Genomic DNA, 26816 nt, shown 5'->3' on the forward strand with positions numbered 1-26816 from the left:
TCAGTAATAGTCAATGGAGTAATATGAATAGTTGCAAGTCCATTTTGTGTCAATCATAGACATTTTTAAAATTAGCATTATAGTAAAACATTTGAACTGCATTGAATACTAAAAGTTTTTACTAATGTAGAAACAAAAAGTATAAAAACTTATATCCTTTCTTTGGTCCTTTATTATGTGTGGGTTAGGTTTGTAATCAAAGTTGTATTCAAAAGCATCTTTACTATCACATAACCATACAATTAACTCTTTTTCGGCGGGGAACTTTTGAATATTTAACTCTTTTCGGGTGGGGACGTGCTGAATGTTAAACATTTTTGGGGTTATGTGGGGGGGGGGGGGAGTTACAAGTTATCATTTTTAACAGAAAAACTAATCTGCCATTTATGTAAAGACGTACTCCCCCCCCCCCTACTCATACGAGAATTCCCGCAGAAAAAGAGTTAAAGTAATTATTTACGCAAGGGTCGACAATTTCACGACTGTCAAAAAGGCTTTTCAAATGCGTCAGGACATTTTTTTTAAAGGCTTGAGGGGTGGGATACGATTACGCATACGCAAATAATTAAACAAGGACTTGCATGTCCATAATCTTACACCAGATTTTTATGTTCTCTAATTAAGTGAAACTTGCAGCGGGCTAAAATAACGTTTCCTCTTCCATTCCCTTCACCCAATCCGCTCCTTCTTTTACTAGATAAACGAACTGACCAATAAACGAGTTTCATGTTAGCAAGCTAAATTTTTCCCCCTGTCATAATATCCAAATATATTCAAGATTCAAGATTGTGCCAACTTCTATTATGCTTACAGGGTAAATGCTTTTCGTTCAGGGCAATCTACACAAAAATAAGCTAATTGGATCTTATTATATAAATTATAAATTGCGTTAATATTTCTAAAATAATTAAATTATAGAGTTGCTACGCTTCCTATATTGCTGTGTGTAATTGAAGAATTTAATAAACTATTCAAATGCATTTGTACGCATGGCTTGGAATTTTTTACACTTCATATTCAACAAAAAAATAACATTAAATTAACTATTGAAAAGCAGTATCTAATAATACAATGTGTAATTTCATAATCTTTTTATATTTCTTATCTAAAATTACTGCAAATAATTGAGGATAGTTATTTATTATAGACAGCTTTCCGCGAATATTAAAATAGAAAATTATAAGATTAAAATCAGTTTTGTAAGCACCGAGGGGCCGAACAAAACTGGTATAGTTATTTCTCGCATCGTATTATAAACGGCTTTCCGCGGATATAGAAAGTACAATTATGAGATTAAAACTAGTTTTTTAGCTAAAAAAAACTGGTTTTAATCTTATGATTGTACATTTTTATATTCGTAGAAAGCTGGATATAATACGATGCTAGACATAGTTTTTTTTTGTATGGATGAGAACCGGTTCCTATCCACCGGATTCGAATGAATACAATAAAAAATTTTATGATTTTTATTTTAATATTTGTAGAAAATATTCTGTAATACGATGCTATTCATGATATTTTAGTATAGCTGAGAACCGGTTATAATCAAGTGTTATTAATCAGATTAGAAGCCATACTGGAAAGGCTGTTATGCCATCCGCTGCATCTTAAAGATGACTTTGTATGGCTGTTCTGTCAAAAGAAGTGATTTGAATATGACCTAATATGCTGTTCAGAGCCGTCTTGATTTGGCTTAATTTAGCTGTTATTTCTTAACAAACATCAATCTTAACAACTTATTTTAAAAACTACCTCATATAAAAGTTTTGGCTTCAGCAAAACCTTGAAGATGACCTGTTTTAAAACTGTTTTACCCCCAAGTCAAAATATTTGAGTGTTACCTTTCTGACATCTTAAAAAACCTGTTTTGGCGTTTTGGCCGATATTTCCTACCTGACGTCTTTTTTGATAACTGTCTTTGCCGTTCTTCCCATTTTCTTATCTTCCCCCTCGTCAATCACATTGCCGTCAGGGTCAAACCAGGTTATCCTAAAAAACAACAATTTTAGAACAGCCGCACTAAATGGATGTTACTTGGATATTACACCAGATTGTTCTCTAATAAAATGAAACTCGCAGCGGGCTAAAATATTATATCAAACATCCACTCTCAACGCCTTATACTGTATGAACAAATTATCCAATAAATGAGTTCTATATTAGCAAGCTAAATTAACGACAATTTTCCCCCGTACTGTTTTTAAAAGCAAAAAGCTTATGAAAATAATATTTGAATAAAATTAAAATTAGTTTCAATGATTCTAAGAAGAATCAAAGGACAAAAAGACATTTCATGACAATTAGAATATTGGTGCTTCAAAAATTGAAATAATTCAAACAAAAGTTAGTTTTGAAACGGCTAAAAAAAATACCAAAAAAAAAGCATAGACGTCCAAGGGAGGGGGTAAAGGTTTACATCCCACTCAAACGTTGAAACCACTCCTCAAAATAAAAACTTTGACTTCAATAAAGATTGGCTGTTTTTTGTTATTGTCAAATTGTAGGACATTCTAAATGACCGAAATATGAAAATGAATCAAGGAGCAAAAACTCCAATTGAAATTTTGATTGAAAAATGACAAACGACAGAAAATTAAATATCGGAAAAACAGAAAATTTGAACAATAATAAATTTAAATATTTTTCCAAGGAACATTAAACAAACAAACAATCCATAAAAACATGTAATAATAGATTGATTGCAATTTCAAAATTATGCAAAAATGACATTTTTTGTGCAATTTTAGCAAATTTATTTGCATTAAACCTTGACTTTTGTAATTTTATGTTTATTAATTATATTCAAAATTAAGCATAAGATAGAGTAATAAATTGTAAAAAGTTATTCAAAGAACAGTGTATATTTTAGCAAGTACAATAATGTTCTTAGCGATTCAAAGTTTCCAATGAGAGATGTTCCTATTTATCCATTTATTTTAATATTTAGTTTTTTATTTGATTTTTCGCCATCTCTGTTAAAATATTTCAAAATAGTATAGAAAACAGTATATTTTTGCTACGTACTTTATAAACTAGCTATAAAGTAGCGTAACCTCTTAGGAAGAGAGGGGATATTGGACTGTAAATTACAATGTTATCTCATTCATTGGCTCAATAAAATGATTACTTGTTGAATTTTGATTGGTTATTTACAATGTTAAAACCTTTCAACCAATGATCTAGTCTGCAGAATAGGTAATTTTGTTTATCATCAATTTGTCTTTCATCGTCTTATCCCTTTAAATCCCTGTTAGTTACTAAAGATAAACTTCAAATTTTCCTTAAGAAATCCCGCAGGGTTATATGGAACCTACCTAGGAGGTGGGTGTGCCTGAATGTTAACCACCCAATGAACCGCCTCATCCCGACCACCAGGTTTAGTCACAGTCTTGTGTCCATCCACCCACACGTTCAGAAAGCTCTGGTCCCGCTTGTAGATCCTGAATTAGATATATAGATAGGTAGATAGAGAGATAGATAGATAGTCTTGTGTCCATCCACCCACACGATAGATAGATAGATAGATAGTCTTGTATCCATCCACCCACACGTTCGGAAAGCTCTGGTCTCGCTTGTAGATCCTGAATTAGATAGATAGATAGATAGTAAATAGATAGATAGATTGATAGATAAATAGATAGATAGATAGTCTTGTGACCATCCACCCACACGTTCAGGAAGCTCTGGTCCTGCTTGTAGATCCTGAATTAGATTGATAAGATAGATAGAGATATAGGTTAATAGATAGATAGTCCTGTGCCCATTCACCCACACGTTCAGGAATCTCTGGTCCCGCTTGAAGATCCTGAATTGTGATATATTCAATTAAGGGCCTGTATGCGAACATTGGGTAAAAGCACTTAAATTAGAAGCCTTTTATAGTGCCTATAAAAAGTGACGTCGTACTAGCCCCCCATTGGTCTATGAAAATGTATACTGGCCTGCCATTGGTAATTTAGTCTATATATTGGCCTATCATAGGTCATTCGTATTGTATAACGAAAGCACATATCTTTTTTGATAAAAATTAACAGACTAATTTTAAGAACTACCTTTTAAATCCATTTGCAATTATTGAAATGTTATGAATTAGTTAATTAAATGTCATAAAAATGTCTTACACATTACCTAACAAATTCGCTGACTTTTCTGCTATTATTTGAATGGTCGGTAACGATACACTCATAGGTTCCTTGGTCCTCCTGTTCTACTCCTGTGATTATCAGCTGGCGCTCTACAACCTAAAAAACATCCAAGTTTTAAAAATCAGATGGTAGGACAAACGACCATTAACACTTGTAAGAACCAAATATCAGAATGTTAATTTAGAAATCTAAATAAAATTGTGAATAGATTTGTTTCAGAATTGCGTAAATGCAGAATACTGTTATAGAAATTCTTTACTATTAATGTGTATCATGTTTTCTTAGGAATCATTATTCCAAAAATCATATAGACAGGATAGTTTTATCACATAAAAATAAAAATCAGAACAAAGTTTTAAATCAATAGGACAATTCTAAATTGCCTAATACAACTGTAAAAGCTCACAGTTACAGTAAGACAGATTGAATCTGCTTTGTTGAATTTTTTTTTATTATTTAACTTTTTTATTATTTAACATTTTTAAATTGTTATTTGATGATTTTTAATGCGCTGTTGAAATCTGTTTTTATATGATCTAGATATGCGCCTTTAGATCTTCTTAGTTTTGGTGGTGCTTCAAAGTTAGAGAAAGGACATTTTTAGTAGCGAAGTTGATTCAAATTTGGGTCAATCTGTTTGTATTGTAGAAAATGCATCTTTAGCGTTGTTTCTCTCTTTGATTTTTTTTATATTTTTCGAAAATAACAAAATAAAATGGCCTTAAATGGTAGCTCTGACACTTATTCTAATAAAAGTAAATGGAAAGCGGGATTCCTAAAGGGATCTTCATATCTTTAATTAGCCTAAACAAATTGATGTATTATTACGTTGCACCAGATTTTTATTTACTCGTGATACTCGCAGCTGGCTAAAATAATAATACCCCCTATCCATCCACTTTACCCCATTCCCCTCTCCTCCTACTAGATGAACGACCTGACCAATGAAAGAGACCCATATTAGCAACCTAAAGTGACGAAATCAAATCGAAAAAACATAAAAAAAGTAATAGCGGATAGTTCTCTTTTTCAGGGAAGCTGTCCCAGAATGGTTTAATGCTATTTTATCTCTGGATTTAAGATTTGGAATATATTTTGCTGTTCCCTTTTAACACTTTTGAATACAGAGCTCTTAGATACTAATTTTGGTCAACTATTTAAAAAAATTGTAGCACCTTTATTTTTTATCTTAATTCCTACTGTGAGAATTATGGTTAGATAAACCCCTTGTGGACACTTTAGGCGGGTTCAGAGAAGGTTTTAATTCAATGATTTCACAGTATATTTCTGTCTGTGATAGTTGCTAGGGTTCAGGACAATGTAGGGAGGTGACATTGGACTGTTTATTACACAAGTCCCCAAAGTTTTACAATATCGTTTCTTATTCGCTGGCTTAACAACTTTTTTCGCTTTAATCTAATTTTGATTGGTTTGCTCATTTAGCTGAGTGTTAGCCACTGATTGTAATCTGCAGATAAAGTAATTCTGTGAACCGTCATTGGGGCTATACATCAATTTATCGGCCTTTGTCTTATCATTTTAGATCCCTGAGAAAACCACTCATATAGCAAAGAGGGCATCAGATCCATAAAACATAAAACGTCCATAAAACAGCAATGGGTTAGAAAGCAGATTTTAAATTTTAACATAGAATTTAAAATAACGAACAAAGGAAACTATTCTTCTTAGTCAAATCTATTTTACATCAAATATCCGCCACCCAAAAATAAAAAAAATACTACTTTAAAAAAAAATAAAGTAACTGTGGAAAAATATGGTGGGGGGATAATTTTTCTTTGGTTGCTATATCACTGTGCCTGATAAATATGAAACAATATGATCTGTTGATTTTGATTTATGCACAACCAATAAATCAATTGATTGTCCTTTCATGCAAGATCTAGACCAGAGGCGTACATAGAGGGGGTTTCAGGGGAAACTCCCAGAGATCTTAAGGGATAAGACAATGGACGATAAATTGATATACACCCCCAATGATGATATACAAAATTAAATTAACCATTATCTTGATTACAAATAGTGGTTGAAACGTTTAGACATTCGACTTAATGAACCAACCAATCAAATTTTAAGTCCCCTTAAGTTGTTAGATAAAGAAAACTTTGGAGACAAATGTAATAAACATCCCAATGTCCCCTCCCTCCTTTGAAACTCAAAGGGTAATTCTGTAGTGGCATACCTTTCTACTAGATTAGCTTCGCTAATAAAATACGGCCTATTTAATGCTTGAAAATATCAAAGTAAAGTTTAAGTTTAAAAATCTGTTTTGTAGTGGCCTTTAAAAGCTCTCAAAACTTATTTTGATAAGGATTAAATTTTAGTGCTGAAATGATAAAATTTTTGATTGATTGTCCTACTTTTATAAGTTAACTTCATTGATTTATTGAGATTTCATGTTATGTAAAGGCACTAGTCGCTTTAGATTTTTTTGAGATGTCCTTTTTTTGTAAGTCAATCTTTCGAAAAAGCCCAAAACCTGCCCTGGCCAATACAAATCTGAAAATTTCGGGTAGATTTGTCTAGCCATTTACTTGATCTTACTAAACAAAATTACAATCCTTTTCAGATCATTCTTTAACTGACCAATAGTAGCTTACCTTCAAAGGTTTTCCACCAATAGTAACGTTTCTGGAAACCGGTTCTGGTTCGTCTTTTCGCGCCAAATTATTCATCTGGTTTGGCCATGACCATGTCAATTTAACCTAAAAATATTCAAAATTAATGTTTTCTATACAATATACATCAGTTACTTCATCAAATCGAATATAAAAGTTTAATATGCATATTTTTAAATATAAAATTATTCCTTGTAAAATTACACATAACTGAGTGTTTTCATTACTTCTCCATCAAATAATTGCTAAGAAATTACCCAGAGAGAGAAGGGACAATTGACTGTTTATTACACTAGTCCCCAAAGATTTTTGTACAATAACGTTTTCTTATCGTTGGCTTAACAACTTTGGGGTCTTTTGCTGAATTTTGATTAGTTTATTAGGTTGAGTGTTTAAACGTTTCAACCACTAATTTAAATTTACAAAAGGGGTACTTTTGTGTGAAATGTACATCAATTTGTCTGCCATTGTCTTAACCCTTTAGATCCCTGGAAATTACCTGTATAGACCACTCCATAGTGATACTACAAGTAAGGACTAGGGTCTGACCCACAGTAGAATGTTCTCCAGAAGTTTTATTAAGAAATTACCTGTATACACCATTCCACAGTGATGCTACAAGTAAGGACAAGAGTCTAACCCACAGTAGAATGTTCTCTGGAGGTTTTATTAAGAAATTATTTATATAGACCACTCCACAGTGATACTACAAGAAAGGGCTAGGGTCTGGCCCACAGACGAATGTTCTCCAGAAGTTTTATTAAGAAATTACCTGTATAGACCATTCCACAGTTATGCTACAGGTAAGGACTAGGGTATTACCTGTATAGACCATTCCACAGTAATGCTACAAGTAAGGACGAGGGTCTGGCCCACAGTAGAATGTTCTCCAGAAGTTCTATTTAGAAATTACCTGTATAGACCACTCCACAGTAATGCTACAAGTAAGGACGAGGGTCTGACCCACAGTAGAATGTTCTCCGGAAGTTTTATTGATGTGGGGTGGCGGAACATAACTGAAAATAAATATAATTAATAAGGTAGGGAGGGGACATTGGGCTGTTAATTACAATAGTCCTCAAATTTATATATACGTTTCATTGATTCTTTGGCTTAAAACTTTGTTGACTTATATAATTGAATTATAATTGGTTTGTTAATTAAGTTGGATGTCCAACCATTTCAATAATTCTAATTAAGAGAAAGTATCACAATTAGGGGTGTAGATCAATTTATCGGCCATTGTCTCATCCCTTTAGATCCATGGAAAAAAAACTATGAAAATCAGTCTTAATTTCGTCTTTTGTGATTTAAAATTATATTTTACTTAGGGAAAGAAATTTAATAATTCTAAGAACTCATTTGGCTAATTCAAACACTTAACAAAAAAGTGTTTGATGAGTTTTTATTTAATTTAGGAAAAAGAAATCCTCTAATTTCTAATGAAAAATCTTTTAATAGTATTATGTTTCGTATTATTGCCAGCTTTACATGGATAGTAAAACTAAAAATTATAAGATTAATTGTAGTTTTGCTAGCCCCGAAGGCCCGGGCATAAAGACGTATGGGCAGGGACGTCCAAGCTTTTTTATTTTGAGGAAGTTAAAATGAAGAGGTTTCAAGATTTAAAGGGTTTTAGAGTTTGAGACCCTTGCACGTCTATGCTTATTGAGGAGATTAATTTGTAGAGTAGCTACGCTCTAAAATTCAAATATATATTGTATGCATCCTTCAACAAATATAGAAATAGAAAAAGGGATAGAGAGAGAGGGAGGGAGAGAGAGAGAATGAGAGAAAGAGAGAGAGAGAGAGAGAGAGAGAGAGAGAGAGAGAGAAAGAGAAAGAGAAAGAGAGAGAGAGAGAGAGAGAGAGAGAGAGAGAGAGAGAGAGAGAGAGAGAGAGAGAGAGAGAGAGAGAATGAGAGAGGGAGAGATGGAGCAACGGCATCAGAGAAAAAAAAGCAGCAAAATCGTATCTGGAATTGAAAAAAGTCAGTTTTTAAGTATTGGATTACATCCAATATCTAATGGCACTATCTATTACAGATATTATCGCTTTGATTGCACGATCTTTGTAAAGAGGTCCTAACTATGTCTGTTCAGGAGCAAGAAAAACCCTCCTACTCTAACAGAAGATATACCATCAGTAATGTCTCTAGTTACAACGCGGTTTGGACCGAGATTCGAACCTATCACCTCCACAATGACACGGCAGTGCAATACGTTTTACATTTTAAACCTAAAATTGAAGCCGTTCATAAAATTTAATAAACGCACTGATAAAAAAGCATATATACACACACATCCAAATACTTAAAAACATAAAGAATAAAATTAGAAAATCCAAAAATATTTTTTTTTATTAAAAACTGATTTATAGAATTATGAATGATTATGCAAATTGTCAATTGACACAATTTCTGTTTTATATTTTTACAATTTTATCATTTTTTTGTTTTATATTTCACTTGTATCTGCCCTAAATAATTAAACAAAAGTTCTAATAAATAATTTTTATATAGAGAGCCCCGAATAGATGTAAAAAGGGGGGTGGGGGTTAGTTAAATTCAGTTAAAAAAGAAATTTGTGCTTTTTTTAATTTGAATATATGATTCCAGGGGTTTAAAATTTTGAATAACATCTAAATAAAATTATAATACTAGAGATAATAATTATTAAGTTTTAAAAGGCAGGCAATTAGCAAATAAAAAGTAAGACCTATTAGACGTATGTTAAGATAAGCTAATCAAGTTATTAAATAATTATAATAATATTAATAATTAAATTTGATGTTTCTTAATAATAAGAGACATAAAGATAAGAGAAGATCCTTAAATTACTTTTTTAGGAGAAATGATCGCACACCTCTAGTTAACTAGGGTGGTAAAAGGTGGGCTATCACTTAAGACAAAATTATCACATAATAAGATCATAAGAACAGCTAACTATTACTAATTGCAAATTGTTATTTCTGGCTTGCTTGTCTTCAACCCCTTAGAGCCAACAGAACTGGTTTTAATTTTAAGATTTTTCATTTTAATATTCGTAGAACTCGTCTGTAATACGATGCTATACATGATTTTTCTGTAAGGCGATTTGCGGGAGTAATTGCACACCTTTTAGTTAACAAGGATGCTATAACAAAGAGAGAAAACATGAAACTTGACCCGATATTTGTTATGCCTATATTTTGTAGGGTGTGATATAAATTCCTGAGCCATAAAAAGTGTTAATAATTGTAAAAAGACAAAAAAAAATTAGTAATATACATATTGAAAAAAAATTGAAGCTATTTTTCAAGAAGAAATATTTAGCAAATTAATAAATTAGATATCGTATTTTTTTTTGTTAGTGATAGACAAATAGTGTTTATTTATTCCCACATAAAAAAACTAGTTGCAATTTTTTAAAAAAGTTTTATAGAAATAATATAAAAATAGATAGGCGGTAGCGATTAAATCAATCCACATCCCTTTCTTCACCCTAATATTTGTGAGAGAGAGTGTTAACTGCTATTACTGTACTGACGGACGGAAAGAAACTAATTTATTAAATACTGCTGAGCTAATAAAAAAAATTTCATTTTTTTTTAGTTTCAAACGAACATACATTTGCTTTTGGGGATGAACTGAATTTAGTTTCCGAAAGTGTGCGTAGCTTCCGCGTTCTATCTCAATATTTGCTACTAGCTAAAAAAGCTTCAAACTTCAAAAAAAATCAAAATTTGAAAAATTAAATTTTTTGAATGTATAATGTATAAATCGTTTATACATTAAATCGCTTTTCCATTTGACCGGAGTCGCTGAAAATAGGGTCTGCAAAAATTGGGTTATCTGCTGTACACTTTAGGAAACTAGGGCTCGAATAGGAAATTTATTTCAGCTGATCCTTTTGGGTGGTTTATTTTGTTTCTGTTAATACAATGTCCAAGAAAAATAAAAAGAGCGAAATATTCTTGTATTGCAAAAAGTTAGTAAATATATTATCCAAACTAAATTAGTAACTACTAATAGTAATGAAGAATTATTATCTAATGATGCGTGCGCAGAGATTTGCCGGGCATATGTGAAAAAGGGTAAGGATAGACTACATTAAGAACCTACAAACAAGCACACATATGCTATTTTAGTGAGAAAAAATTGGTTTGTTTGTTTATACAATTTTTTAACTTCTTTGTTAAGCATCTTTATTGTATATGGTTTCAAATGACATAATAATTTTAGTAAAATATGATACACTGAATACAATTTTAAGAAATAACAAGGATGACAACATCCATTAATGTGAAGAAAAACAAACAATAAAGTGAAAGAACTTTCAGTTATTAAAAAAATAATCTTTGTGCATTTTAACAAAAATTCGACCAGTCTTAAAATTCTGACAAAGTACGAAGATCTATAGATTGCGTATTATAGAGCTGCTTAGCCATTTGGTACGGACGTACAGACATATATTAATTTAGGAAATTAGTGCCTTAAACCTTTCAGCCAGTCAAAATAGTACTAAAACGAAAATAAATGAACTTACTTATTTTTTGGTAGAACTTTGAGATTTGAATAGTAGAAGCTTTCCTTGTCCTCATATCTGAAAATAAATGGTTAGGTTAGGTTAAGTTAGATCTAGTAGAGAAGTACCTTCAGATAATAAGGAACTATCTATTCGACATGCCATTGCCAAGAAAGAACTGCAATTATTCACTATCTAAACCCTATGTTTTTTTATGTTATTGAGAAAATAATAAATTGAAAATTATTATCTCTAAAAGTCTACAACCCCCCCTTCTCTCTCCCAATTCAATCATTAAAACAAAATCTAACTCTAAACTATTCCAGAATAAAGGATAAGAACCTTTTTCCTTTAATTTTTCTCATACAAGTTTTATTTCATTGGATTCTATTCATTTAATTATTTGAAAATATTCTTTCATTAGTTCTTCTCGTGTCAAAAAAAGGATTCTATTAAAAACATTTTTCCTTTGTCCCTGGCGCTTAAAAAGAAACTATGATATGAAATTTTGAGAGGAACAAGGATAATTATGCACATGAGTAGTGCAGATAATACAAGCTCACAATATATGTATGTGTGTTCTAGTTATCCAATCGGTAGGTTAAGATCTCGTTAACCACTCAACTCAATATACTTCTTAGTTAAAATACCTACAAGTCTTGTGGTGGCTTTGAGCTATTTTCTAGGGATCAGACACCCCCCTCCCAAAAATTGCCAACCCCAAACATTAAAAGACACACATTTACCCCCCCGACCCCTTTTAAGCACACACATTTAACTGTAGAGTGGCTGCGCTTTCAATAATATGGATTAAATTGAATGATTTGTTTGTCTAATTATTTTTGATGTATAACAATTGAGTTTGATGAGTATTTGTCAGAAATATTGTTACAAGTCGGGGAGGGAGGGGTCAATAGGCGTTTCATTACTTTGGTCTCCAAAGATTTATTATAACGTTTTCTTATTCGTTGGCTTAACAACTTTGGGGACTTTACTGAATTTTGATTGGTTGGTTTATTTAGTTGAGTGTCCAAACGTTTCAAACAATAATAGCAATCTACAGAAGGGGTAATTTTGTGTTTCATCATTGAGGTTGTACATCAATTTATCGGCCATTGTCTTATCCCTTAAGATTCCTGGTAAAAGGTGCAGCTAATATATAAGTTTCTTGTTCGTCCATCAGGGTAATTTTTAAATAACCAAATAAGACAAACATCCTAACCCTGTATGTAGCAGAGCTACTCTATAATTATGATTACCTGGCCTCGCATGTATAGAACCCAGTATGCTCGGGTAGGACGGGGGATATCAGGAAACCTCTCTGAAAAAAAAAATAAAAAGCATTAAGATAATGGATTAGATAATACGTGGATATTATGACAGGGGAAAAATTGTCGTCAAATTTGCCTGCAAACATGGATCCCGTTTATTAGCCAGTTCGTTCAATCCAGTTGGAGGGGAGGGAATAAGGAAAAGGAGTGGAATGGGGGAATCGTTATTTTAGCCCACTGCAAGTTTCACTTTACTACATGATAATCTGGTGTAAGATCCAAGTAATAATAAATTAATTGACAGATATATATTGCAAAAAGCGTTTGTAATGCGTACAGATTACTAAAATAAGCGTAAAAAGCGTACAAATGATGAAATTCTAACAATATCTACTGAAAATGGGCGTATATGCAAAAAAACCTAATCACTTCTCATTGGAGCTAAACAATGATCTATTATTTTATTGTTAGCAGTTTCTAAGATATTATTAAACACTAAGGTTACAGTTCAGAAAAGGCTTAAAATTTTACGCTGAAAGAAGCCCTTTATTTATGGCAAAAAGAAAATTATTCAAAAAAGTAGGTATGTGCGTTTAGCGCCTGTACGTGCAAAATCTTAAATCTATATGCAGGTATTTTACCAGTATAGCTTCGAATCCGGTTAATATCCACTGGATTATAACCGGTTCTATATGAAAAATCATATGTAGGATTGTATAACATAAATTTTCCACGAATATTAAAATAAAAATCATAAGATTAATACCAGTTTTAATCATATAATTCTTCATTTTAATATCCGCAGACAGCTGTCTATAATACGATAATACGTCGTATTTTAAAATTTGATTTTTATGAAAACAATTCCCTGTTTCTTTATTAGGAGGAGACTTTTTAGCACTCACAGCCAGAAAAGGAAGAAAATAGGAACAATAAGGTAATAATGGATATAGGATATACGTGGATATATTGACAGAGTATTCATGGTGAAAATATGAACAAATGTAGTGTACATTGTCCTATCCTTTGGATCCCTGTAGTAAGTTATAATCATGAATTCATGGTGAAAATATAAGCAAATATATTATTCATTATCCTATCCTTTGGATCCCTGTAGTAAGTTATAATCATGAATTCATGGTGAAAATATGAACAAATATATTGTACATTATCCTATCCTTTGGATCCCTGTAGTAAGTTATAATCATGAATTCATGGTGAAAATATGAACAAACATATTTTCAATTATCCTATCCTTTAGATCCCTGTAGTAAGTTATAATTATAAATACATGGTGAAAATATGAACAAATATATTATTTATTATCCTATCCTTTGGATCCCTGTAGTAAGTTATAATCATGAATTCATGGTGAAAATATGAACAAATATATTGTACATTATCCTATCCTTTGGATCCCTGTAGTAAGTTATAATCATGAATTCATGATGAAAATATGAACAAATATATTGTACATTGTCCTATCCTTTGGATCCCTGTAGTAAGTTATAATCATGAATTCATGGTGAAAATATGAACAAATATATTATTTATTATCCTATCCTTGGGATCCATGTAGTAAGTTATAATCATGAATTCATGGTGAAAATATGAACAAATATATTCTATATTGCCCTATCCTGTGGATCCTTGTAGTAAGTTATAATCATGAATTCATGGTGAAAATATGAACAAATATATTATTCATTATCCTATCCTTTGGATCCCTGTAGTAAGTTATAATCAGGAATTCATGGTGAAAATATGAATAAATATATTATTCATTATCCTATCCTTTAGATCCCTGTAGTAAGTTATAATCATGAATTCATGGTGAAAATATGAGCAAATATATTATACATTTCCTATCCTTTGGATTCCTGTAGTAAGTTATTATCATGAATTCATGGTGAAAATATGAACAAATATATTGTACATTATCCTATCCTTTGGATTCCTGTAGTAAGTTATAATCATGAATTCATGGTGAAAATATGAACAAACAAATATATTGTACATTATCCTATCCTTTGGATCCATGTAGTAAGTTATAATCATGAATTCATGGTGAAAATCTGAACAAATATATTGTACATTATTCTATCCTTTGGATCCCTGTAGTAAGTTATAATCATGAATTCATGGTGAAAATATGAACAAACAAATATATTGTACATTATCCTATCCTTTGGATTCCTGTAGTAAGTTATAATCATGAATTCATGGTGAAAATATGAGCAAATATATTATACATTTCCTATCCTTTGGATTCCTGTAGTAAGTTATTATCATGAATTCATGGTGAAAATATGAACAAATATATTGTACATTATCCTATCCTTTGGATTCCTGTAGTAAGTTATAATCATGAATTCATGGTGAAAATATGAACAAACAAATATATTGTACATTATCCTATCCTTTGGATCCATGTAGTAAGTTATAATCATGAATTCATGGTGAAAATCTGAACAAATATATTGTACATTATTCTATCCTTTGGATCCCTGTAGTAAGTTATAATCATGAATTCATGGTGAAAATCTGAGCAAATATATTGTATATTGCCCTATCCTTTGGATCCCTGTAGTAAGTTATAATCATGAATTCATGGTGAAAATATGAACAAATATATTGTATATTATCCTATCCTTTGGATTCCTGTAGTAAGTTATAATCATGAATTCATGGTGAAAATATGAACAAACAAATATATTGTACATTATCCTATCCTTTGAATCCCTGTAGTAAGTTATAATCATGAATTCATGGTGAAAATATGAACAAATATATTGTACATTATCCTATCCTTTGAATCCCTGTAGTAAGTTATAATCATGAATTCATGGTGAAAATATGAACAAACAAATATATTGTACATTATCCTATCCTTTGAATCCCTGTAGTAAGTTATAATCATGAATTCATGGTGAAAATATGAACAAACAAATATATTGTACATTATCCTATCCTTTGGATTCCTGTAGTAAGTTATAATCATGAATTCATGGTGAAAATATGAGCAAATATATTGTACATTATCCTATCCTTTGGATTCCTGTAGTAAGTTATAATCATGAATTCATGGTGAAAATATGAACAAACAAATATATTGTACATTATCCTATCCTTTGAATCCCTGTAGTAAGTTATAATCATGAATTCATGGTGAAAATATGAACAAATATATTGTACATTATCCTATCCTTTGAATCCCTGTAGTAAGTTATAATCATGAATTCATGGTGAAAATATGAACAAACAAATATATTGTACATTATCCTATCCTTTGAATCCCTGTAGTAAGTTATAATCATGAATTCATGGTGAAAATATGAACAAACAAATATATTGTACATTATCCTATCCTTTGGATTCCTGTAGTAAGTTATAATCATGAATTCATGGTGAAAATATGAGCAAATATATTGTACATTATCCTATCCTTTGGATTCCTGTAGTAAGTTATAATCATGAATTCATGGTGAAAATATGAGCAAATATATTGTACATTATCCTATCCTTTGGATCCCTGTAGTAAGTTATAATCATGAATTCATGGTGAAAATATGAGCAAATATATTGTACATTATCCTATCCTTTGGATTCCTGTAGTAAGTTATAATCATGAATTCATGGTGAAAATATGAGCAAATATATTGTACATTATCCTATCCTTTGGATCCCTGTAGTAAGTTATAATCATGAATTCATGGTGAAAATATGAGCAAATATATTGTACATTATCCTATCCTTTGGATTCCTGTAGTAAGTTATAATCATGAATTCATGGTGAAAATATGAGCAAATATATTATTCATTATCATATCCTTTGGATCCCTGTAGTAAGTTATAATCATGAATTCATGGTGAAAATATGAAACAAATGCAACTATTGTCATCACGCAAAAATAAAGCACAACAAAAGCGTTTATGTTATACCAAAAAATAAGTTGAGGAGTAATAGTCGTATTATAGTCAGCTTTCCGCGGATATCAAAATAAAAACAGAGAAGCCGTAGGCCCCATCTAACAAAACTGGTTTTAATTTTATGTATTTTTTATTTCAAATTCGTGGAAATTGTCTGATATACGATGCTATAAATGATTTTTTCGGAATGGCTGAGAACCGGTTCTAATCCAGCTGATATTAATCAATTTCGAAGCCATACTAAACTTAATGTTTTAAGTTTTAACACTGCTAGCTTATAGTACCTAAACGAGATTTAATGAGAGTCTCCAAAATTTGAAGGAAACATTTGAGGGACCAGTATGATATATAGTGCGATGTACCCTTTCCTACCTGAATATTAGAATGTTTTAGCTATGCTACACAAAAAATTTGCTACAATAAAAGAACTTTAGTAAAAATGAGGTTTATATTCAGTTTTGTGTTTATTGCTCAGTAAAATTTCATAATTTAGACTTGGCTGTTTTGGCGTTTAGTGTTGCGCGCCCGATAGTAGTTTGGTATATAGTCGTTCATATCAAACCACGTCAAAACTAAAGACGTTAAAAAGTGCAATTACTGCTGCTATGTCAGACTCATAACAATTAATGGCGAGAAAAATCGCTCATAAAAACAAAATATTGCACATTCTAATACCAATGGCATTAAAATGTCTTACTTATATCCGCTTTGGTCTAAATTCTATTTCAAATGGTTTTGATTTTTTATTACAAAATTACAGGCTGGTTCTGAAGCCATTTATGAATGAACTTTTAAAATATGTATATTACCTAGACAGGCCTGCTTTATTCAAAACTAATAAAAAAAAACAAGAAAATTTGGATATTTTACAATAGGAAAAACTATTTGACTTAAACTTTTCCATCAATAAAATATAGAAACAAATTTATATGCTTTGGAATATGATATTTTATGTTTATGCTTTATTAAAAAAAAGAATTATGATGAAAAAGTGTAACATGTAATAAGGGTCATACATGTTTGATGAGAAAGCACTAAAAATTATATTTGGCGGAAGAAGTGAAAATTATATGCCTTTTTTCAAAAAGACTAAAAACTAAGATGAAATAAAAGTATGTTTTTCTGTCCCTATCTGTGACTACACCCGACCATTTTGATTAAATTTTTATTGGGCTGTATATGATTTTTCCATGGAAAATTATAGATAGCTAGACATGTAGCTTAACAGTGCAGGTACTCTATAACTAGGGTATGTCCTTACGTCCGTTCGCCCGATCGAGTAAATCTGTGAATAGTTATTTATCGCATCGTATTATAGACAGCTTTCCGAGGATATAAAAATAAAAATTTTATGATTAAAACTAGTATTAATAGTGTGATTTTATTTTAAATTTTTAATATTTTTCGATAATTGTCAGTAATACGATGCTATACATGATATTTTAGTATGGCTGAGAACTGAGAACCGTTTCTAGTCCAGCGGATATTAATCGGTTTTAAAGCCGTACTGAGCATTGTCTTTCCTTTCTACTGCCAAATATTTTTCTTTATTTATACTGTATACAACCTGACTGTTCTTTCTTTGATAAATCTTGTAAGCTTGAAATTGCTTTTTCAGTATTTCTGCTCAATTAAAACAGTTTCCCAGCCATACTGAAAAATCATGTATAGCATCGTTTTACATACAATTTTCCACCAGTATTAAAATAAATTTCATAAGATTAATACCAGTTTTGTTAGCCACGAGAATTTTAATCTTATATTTTTTTTATTTTAATATCTGCGGAGAGCTGTCCAAAATACGAAATAATACTTTTATTTCAAATTATACACTTAATATTTCATTTTAATATCTTATTTTTTAGCATTTAATAATGTGTTTATGTTTTAATAGCCTTCAAAAATTGATATTGATTAATTATTTTGGGTTTTAAACACAATTTTATGTCTTTAAAACATTTGTTTTGATGTACAATATTTATACCAAGGACAAATATAACAATCAGTAGCGCAGCAATAACAAGGTAAAATATGTGACTTGAAAGATAAAATAAAGTAATTAACTGTAACTGGTGGACCGACCCAATATGTATAAAATCTTCCCTTGTAAAATAGGAGTTAGTTTCCCCTATAGCTCATTTAAGCATTTATTCCTAGTGTTGAAATGTTTATGAAACAAATTTTGTGTTTTATTAGAACCTATTAGCAGTAAAACCCTTTTTTTTACATGGAGTAATAGTTGAAAGAGTAGAAACTATAATTGCTTTTGGGTTGATGGGTAACGAATTCACCATTTCTAAGTGAGATTTTTTGAAACTGTGTCATAATAGAGATGTTTATAATGTGCAGGAAGGGAAGAGACACTGGACTGTAAATAACACTAGTACCAAATGTTTTATAAACTCTTTATCTTATTCGTTGGCACAAAAACTTTCGGTATTTTGGTTTCAAACTTTTCATCCAAAAATTTTAATCTATAGAAGGGGTAATTTTGTTTATCATATTTGTGAATAAATATAAATTTATCGTCCATTGTCTTATCCATTAAGTAAATGATAAGGACATTACCTTGGCTCAAAAACAGGATTTTAAGCTAAAATACTTGTTACTAGGCATTGTACTATTTGTATTATTCACATTTAGATGTTTTCCTTATTAAAATTTCTCTATGTTAATTCTACGTTATCAAAACAATATCAAATTTACCTAAATTTGGGTCTAACCCCCCAATCTAATGTTCCCACTTAAGGACACAAGTGCTAGATCAATGGAATATAAAAAATCTTACATAGTATTTGGGGAGTTTACAATGTTTTTTTTCTAATACGCAGGGAGGGAGGGGACACTGTAAATTTTACTGGTACCCAAACACGTTCTCCCTTTCGTAAACTTTGGGGACTTTAATTAGACCTTGATTGGTTGGTTCAAACTTGCAGTGTACAATCTTTTTTTTAACCTACCTAATTAATTTTATTCTACAGAAGAAGTAATTCTAATAGTCATCATATGGAGATGTACATCAATTTATTAAATAATGGAGATTCGTAGCTGATGGTAATATCAATTATTAGCAGAAAACTTTCAATAACGCATTAACTTACAGATTACAGTCATGAATTAGCTAAGATATTAAAAAACAATAATTAAACTATAAAAAGCAAGGTATAAATATGTTAAAATTGATTTAGCTACACGCTGTTATTATAAGCGTTTCAAAGTTTAGTCATGAGGCGGAATAATTTCATTTTAAATTTTAACAAAAAAGTGTGTTTTTGTAGCGAAGCTTCTCTGTAGTTATCAATGCATGTGCGAACGTCATTAAGTTAGTTAGGGAAATTGCTTGGTTTGGTGAAAATTGGGGAAATTTTCGTCAATTTGGGTTTCTAACATGGACATAATATATTGGTCAGTTCGTTCATCTAGTAGGAGGGGAGGGTATAGGGTAAAGAGGATGGATGATAGGGGTCATTATTATAGCCAGCTAAAAGTTTCCCTTTATGAGAGTACATGATAATCTAGTGTAAGATCCAAGTATTAATGAATCCATTTAAATAACAAAAGTAAAACATCTTCTCTTAAAGTTCTGAATTAATTACTGTGAACTTAACTGCATTATTAGTTTGTTTATTAATGCACTTTGAACATTATTATCCTTGTTTTATACATAGATAGATAGATACAAATATTCAACGTCTTTAATAAACTTAAATTATGTATCCAATTTAAAGGAATCAAATTCTTTCTTTGGTAGCTTCTTAATGGTAAAATAAAGAAAGGAAGGTACATGGATTTGATTGCCCTTAAATATCCCTCATTGAAAAATAATACAAAGTTGAAAAGATTCTACAAAACAATTTTTCTTCAAGAGCAATATCCGTGCTCAGAATTTAATAAAAAGTGTGCCTCTTATTATATACTTTAATTTGCTACTTCCCCCCAAAAAAACAAGGAAGACAACATCCATAAGTAGAAAAGATCGTAAATGAGAAACGAAAATTAAAAGAAAATATTCTTTAGAAATTATAAATTAGTTTAGCTACTGAAAAGAAATTTTTAAACATTATCAAAAACCATTTTTTAGTATAAACACATTAATATCCGTTGGATTAGAACAGGTTCTCATTTATGCTGAAAAATCATGTATAGCATCGTATTTCACACAATTTACTACAAATATCAAAATATAAATCATAAACATTAATACCATAACAAACTGGTTTAATCTTTCATTTTTTCATTTTCATATCTGCGGAAAACTGTCTATAATACGTGCGATATATAACTTTTATTTAACTATAAATTTACAGAGTGACGGACAGCTAAATCAAATTATTTAAATCGTCACCACTAAGAGTTTTTCAATTTAAACATGATAAAATATTCGATGATTACAGCTATTGTAGATTTGAATAGGCTTATAAATGGTTATGGGGATTAGAGGGATAATGGATTGTTATAAAATGCTTTTAGATTTAAAATGGTAGCTATTTAATGGCAAATGCAGTGGTGTGCACAGGGTTTTTGGCAGGGAGTGCACTGAGAATTTTGACACTCTCCTTTATATTAGTGTATCAGGGGGTGTAGACTCTTTCAATGGGGGGTTCATACCTAGGGAGGCGTATCTACTCACTTTAAACTTGCCAGGGGGTGGAAACAATCCACTTCAGCACGCCTTTGGTCAAAACAGTGTACGTTTGTCCGTCTGTAAACGTTTAAATAAAATAGACATATAACATTTTTTGCAGTTCCACAAAAGAAAAATGTAAAACTAGAAAATTAAAACTTAATTTATAAATAACTATTACATTTATCCATGAATCTTCAACAAATATATTTAAGCAAAAAAAGCATTGAAGTAGTTGATTATTTTTGACCTTTTATAATAGGCAAATTAAAATTTACTATAGATGAATAGTTAGGTGTCATGGCAAAACCAATTTGACCAGTATGGCTTTAAAACCGATTAATATCCGCTGGATTAGAACCGGTTCTTAGCCATACTGAAAAATCATTTATAGTAACGAATAACAGACAATATTCTACAAATATTAAAATAAAAATTATAAAATCAATCCCAGTTTTGTCAGACTAGGCCCCTCGAGGAAAACAAAACTGGTTTAATCTTATAACTTTTCATTTTTATATCCGCGAAAAGCTGTCTATAATACGATGATTAAATAATATATGTACTACCAGCGGCTTTACCTAAGCAACCAGGATTCTAAGGGGGATGGAGAGGACTGAAAAAAAAGCAAAATAGATTTTCTTTTTTCTTGTGAAATATCCCTGGCTAAGAAATGATGCAAAAGCATGACTTTCATCGTTTAAGTACTTTGTTTGAAAGGTTAATATAATTAGGGGACTGTTTCAAATGTTTAGCACGATTCTATCCCTTTTTTGGATGGCTAGAAACATGCATTCTGAAGAAAATTTTTTTTTGAAAATACCTTGGGTTGGTCTTAGTCTATTTTCTAGCCTCCCAAGAATCTAGGGGCGAACACCTAGTAGTATATTATAGTATTGAACTAGTTTTTTTTTTGAAGAAAAATTATCCAAAATTTTTCTTTGAATATACCGCAACATAAGAAATGATAATAATAACAACAATAGCTGTCTATTACATATCAGAGCTAGTTTTAGAGTTAGTTGCTATAATATTACTAAAGTATGTCTGTTTATTATATATTAGAGCTAATTTTAGAGTAGCTACACTATAACTAGAGAGTGTCTGTCTATTGCATATCAGAGCTAATTTTAGAGTAGTTTTACTATAACTTGAGTGTTTCTGTCTATTATATGTATATTAGAGGTAAATTTAGAGTAGCTATACTAGAACTAAAGTGTTTGTCTATTACATATTAGAGCTAATTTTAGAGTAGCTTCACTATAAATAGAATTTGTCTGTCTATTACATTTCAGAGCTAATTTTAGAGTAGCTTCACTATAACTAAATTGTTTGTCTATTACATATTAGAGCTAATTTTAGAGTAGCTGTACTATAACTAGACTATTTCTATTATTATGGTCTATACGTCAAAATAGTAAGGTGGATATTTAGGCCTTTTCCATTTTTACACATTATTGTATTTTCAAAAATGAAACAAACTGTTTTTGTTTACTTTGTAAGGTTTTTGTCTGCTTTACATACATACGTATGTATTCAATTTTGCCTCCCACCTTTAATTTCAAGAGGGTTAGTTTTACAATTTACTTTTCTGTATTTAATTGGATGTCTTATGTCTGTGTGTATAAAGATCTCTTGTACAGCTAAATACGTAGGCGGAATAGTTTTAGGCCACACAGTAAACAAAATTATTAGCAAATTACGTCATAAAATAACAATTGATTGGACGGTTTAAATTAGTAAACTGAAGTTTAGGCCAATCGTACACATTCAATTTTCGCGATCGTGGGTGTTTTACCATTTGCGAAAGAAGCGACATATCATAAAAAAGATGTTCGTTCAAACCAACATTTTTTAAATTTTGCAATCTTCACTGTGTAAAATTTAAATATCCGCAGGATAAGAACCGGTTCTAAGCCATTCTGAAAAACTATGTTTAGCATCGTAAAACAGAAAACTTTCCACGAATATTAATATTAACAAAATTAATACCGAGTTTTGTTAGCATGGGATTTATTTTTAGAATTTTTTAATTAATATCCGCGGAAAGCTGTCTATATTACAACGCGATAAACAACGATTGAAAAATAAATTTTATGTTTAATAATATATACCTATTTGAGCTATTTTAAAATCAATTATTTTTAGGTTTGTTAAAAACCATCATACAGGGGGGGGGGGTGGCGGGAGGGGTGGTATTGGGTTTATTTTAGCGGGGTCATGGTGATGAGACTTCAGAATGAATTTTAAAGGGTTTGGGGGAAAGGTTTAATATAGCAAAAAGTTTGTTCAAGAATGGGGTCAAATATTACAAAAATCAAGACAGAACTTTATTTTAAAGGAGAAAAAGGACATTGGACTGTAAATTATATTGGTACCCAAAGTTTAATTATCACGTTGACCCAAAAATTTTGGTTACTTCTACTGAATTTTAATTGGTTTAGTTCCAAACTATTTTTTCCCCAAAATTTTCAACAAATAATTTAATCTACAGAATGGGTTAATTTGTTCATCATCATTAGGGATGTACATAAATTTATCGTCTATTTCTTATCCCTTTAGATCCTTGATTTTATTTTAAAGAATAATTGTCCCCAGCTGTTCGTGAATATTCTTATGTTTACTCTTTTGTGGGTTCATTGTCAAACTTTTTTTATTGAATGGCAATGCTTCTAAACAAATTAACTGTGTCCGTAGGTCTGTACTCTTCCTTCGTCCTTTTGAAAGGAAAACATGGGCTTACATCCTATTATATTAAAGTTATTTTTGTCTGTAGCTTAAGATTTCGATAACTACGGAACCGACTAAGTGTTTACAGGGAAGCTTCAAATAAATCTCACTATGGTTTTATTCTTTGGATGGTTTTATGCTATTTCTATACCCTTCTCTACTCCTTTAAATGTAGATTCAAATGGAGATGTTATTATAAAAAGTTTCAGTTTTGTTTATTTAAGCCAGACAATTTTAAAACAAGGATGACAACATGCAAAAAAAGCGAAGCTTTAAAAATAGAAGGAAGGACAAAACAACAATAACTTTTCTAAAATGCCAGAACTTAATAAGCAGAATATTAATTTGTAAATCAAAACAAAATTGTAAATAAATTTCTTGCAAAATTGTTTAAATACAGGATACAGTAAATGAAAATACTTAAATTTTTCTTGGATTTGATTACAGATATGCCTCGCTTATTTGGAATGCAGGTAGATGGCATTGTGGAAAGTTATAACAGTCATTTCTACGAACTGGTCTGATCCTAGTTATGGAGAAGCTATGCTGCTAACAATATAAGTATTTAAACTTAAGTAAACTAAAATTGAAATGACTGTTCAAATGGTATTTCCTTTCGTGAAAAAAGGGTTCATAATTATTTTTATTACATCCTTGATTTTTGATTACGGGTGTCTTTAAAGTTTTTAGGCTACAAAAGGCTGAATTTTCTTTCATTTCAAAGGAGGGTAATATTAACCCTATTAAATGTAGAATTATTGAGTTATGATTCTTATTTATTTCGACTATAGGGCTTTATAAAAAAATATTTATAGCTGACACAATATCGACATATGATTTATTATAAGAAATATAAACGACAGAAATTTAGTTGATAAGGTACTTCCTATTATTTTAAGTAGTGTGAGTCTTGGGGTGGCTTTAAACTATTTTTCTATCCCCTCTCTGTCCCTATGAATACAAAGCCCTTAGATGCTAGGGGTGTAGCCACTTGCATCTAAATAAAAGCGCCAAATATTAAAAGGTTGCTAGTGTTGCTCTACGACTAATCAGGAACGCTTACCTTGGGGTTGAACTGAATATACTTGTTGTCCGGCTTGATGACCCCCTTGTCCTGCTGGGTCAGGATGACCGTCACGTTCGGGTGCGTAGTCATGCAGGGTATCACCGCTGTTTCATACTGAAAATAAAAACTACATGGTAAAAACTGATGATTGTTTAAAGAGTGTTTGAAATGAATATATTATTACTGTCCCCAGATCTTCATGTTCTCTAATAAAGTGAAACTTGAAGAGGGCTAAAATAACGAAACCCCCTCCCCCACCATCCACCCCCTTTACCCCATCCTACTGGATAGGTATATGAAAAACAATTTACAGCATTTTAGAAAGTCCATATTTAATGAAACACTCTGATATTGCAGGGAGGAAATAGACATTGGGCTGTTTATTACACTAGTCCCCAAAGTTCTACATAAGGAATCATCATTAAGGATGTATTGTATATCAATTTATCAACCATAGTCCTATCCCTTTAGATCCCTGCTAATATTGACCTAAGGTCAATGAAGTCTCGACCCAAAGTATTGTAGATAAAAATTATTTTCATTCAAGGATAATATTCAATTTAGTAGAAAAGGGAGAAAAAATTAATTTATTATCATATAAATATTTGAAAATATGCTAGAATATTATTTTTAGAGGAACAGCTACTATATAAGTAGGGGTATGTCTGTTAATCGGAACGTCTAGGTATATATTATTTTTTTGTGCGTCGTATTATTGATAGTTGACCACGGGCCAACAAAACATAAATTATTCAATAACTTTTATTTTCTTAATCGTGGACAATTGTCATACTATAAAACGAATGATATAAAGGATTTGGAGTCAACTAAAATAAAATTATTATTATCTTTTTCAACTAATTTTGATAAGCATAACTTTAAAGAAATGTTTCTTTTTTATTGCATGACTTTAAAAGTAAGTCACTAAATGTATGGATTTTAGATGCGCTAAGATGTCATCCCAAAATTTTTTTTGTAATCGTCATGCACCTAATTTAGTAGAATTTTTAGGTCTTTAGTATGACACAATGTGTGATTTAGCCAAAGCAGGGAATAGTATTCTGAAAAAAAAGATAAATCACCTGAACAAATTGTTGAAAATCAAAGTCATCAACTGTGGTGAGCAGGTGCCGTTTGTCGTACACGTACAGATGGATCAGCGTGTTGGCGTCTATACTCGTTTCATCGACAGTACCGTTAAAGCTACAACGGTAGGAACCTAGAAAATAAATCAGTTTAAACATTTTTGTAACGTTGCTAAAATAATAGTTTTAAGTTTAGTAGCCAGGAGAAATCAATAAGAAGAAAGGTGAAAAAAAGAAAGAGGAAGAGAGAGAGAGAAAGAAAGAGAAAAAGAGAAAGAAAGAAAAAAATATGTGATAAATTACAAAAACTTTAGAATCATTTTTTATCTGTCTTTTTATGCATAAAAGACAGACTGACGGACCACGTAAGTTGTATACTGGATGATCATTGGGAAGAGGTATCTTCATACAAAGAATCAGCAGTCTATTTAGATCATATTAACCCCATAGTGTTACGGACTGACGGACGGGCAGACAAAGAAAATTATAAAGAAGCTTTAGTACAATGAAAACTTTTTCCAGGTTGGCTTCGCAACCAATTCATATCCACTGGATTAGAATGGGTTCTCAGCCATACTGAAAAATTATGTATAGCTTTATGTTACAGAAAATTTTCCAAGAATATCAAAATTTAAATTATAAAATTAAAACCAATTTTGTAAGCCCGGGCTGTTCATTTTAAAATCCGTGGAAAGCTGTCAATAGGATAGGATAAATAACTGTTACCTGTATCTGTATAGACCATATCGACAATTTCCAGGTTTGCTGTGTAGTTGTGTTTTCTTCCGGGGTTTGTAGAATATGATATGGACACCCTGAAATTT

The 26816-nt window shown here is 30.9% G+C and overlaps 1 protein-coding gene across 1 annotated transcript in view; it reads right to left on the reverse strand.

The window, feature by feature from the left end:
- The window catches only part of LOC145332112 (vascular endothelial growth factor receptor 1-like), a 106089-nt gene that overhangs the window by 16809 nt on the left and 62464 nt on the right, over nt 1-26816 (reverse strand). Inside the window, exons 4-13 of the mRNA XM_080177052.1 lie at nt 26719-26807; nt 25990-26126; nt 24905-25021; nt 12546-12607; nt 11308-11364; nt 7695-7797; nt 6764-6868; nt 4129-4241; nt 3315-3440; nt 1894-1989 (exon numbers count right to left, since the gene is read on the reverse strand). Coding sequence (XP_080033178.1) covers nt 1894-1989; nt 3315-3440; nt 4129-4241; nt 6764-6868; nt 7695-7797; nt 11308-11364; nt 12546-12607; nt 24905-25021; nt 25990-26126; nt 26719-26807 — 1005 coding nt within the window. The remainder of the gene's footprint in view (nt 1-1893; nt 1990-3314; nt 3441-4128; nt 4242-6763; nt 6869-7694; nt 7798-11307; nt 11365-12545; nt 12608-24904; nt 25022-25989; nt 26127-26718; nt 26808-26816) is intronic.

This window comes from Acartia tonsa, chromosome 11 (assembly GCF_053477335.1).
Source record: "Acartia tonsa isolate MP-2025a chromosome 11, ASM5347733v1, whole genome shotgun sequence".
Classification (NCBI taxonomy): Eukaryota; Metazoa; Arthropoda; class Copepoda; order Calanoida; family Acartiidae; genus Acartia; species Acartia tonsa.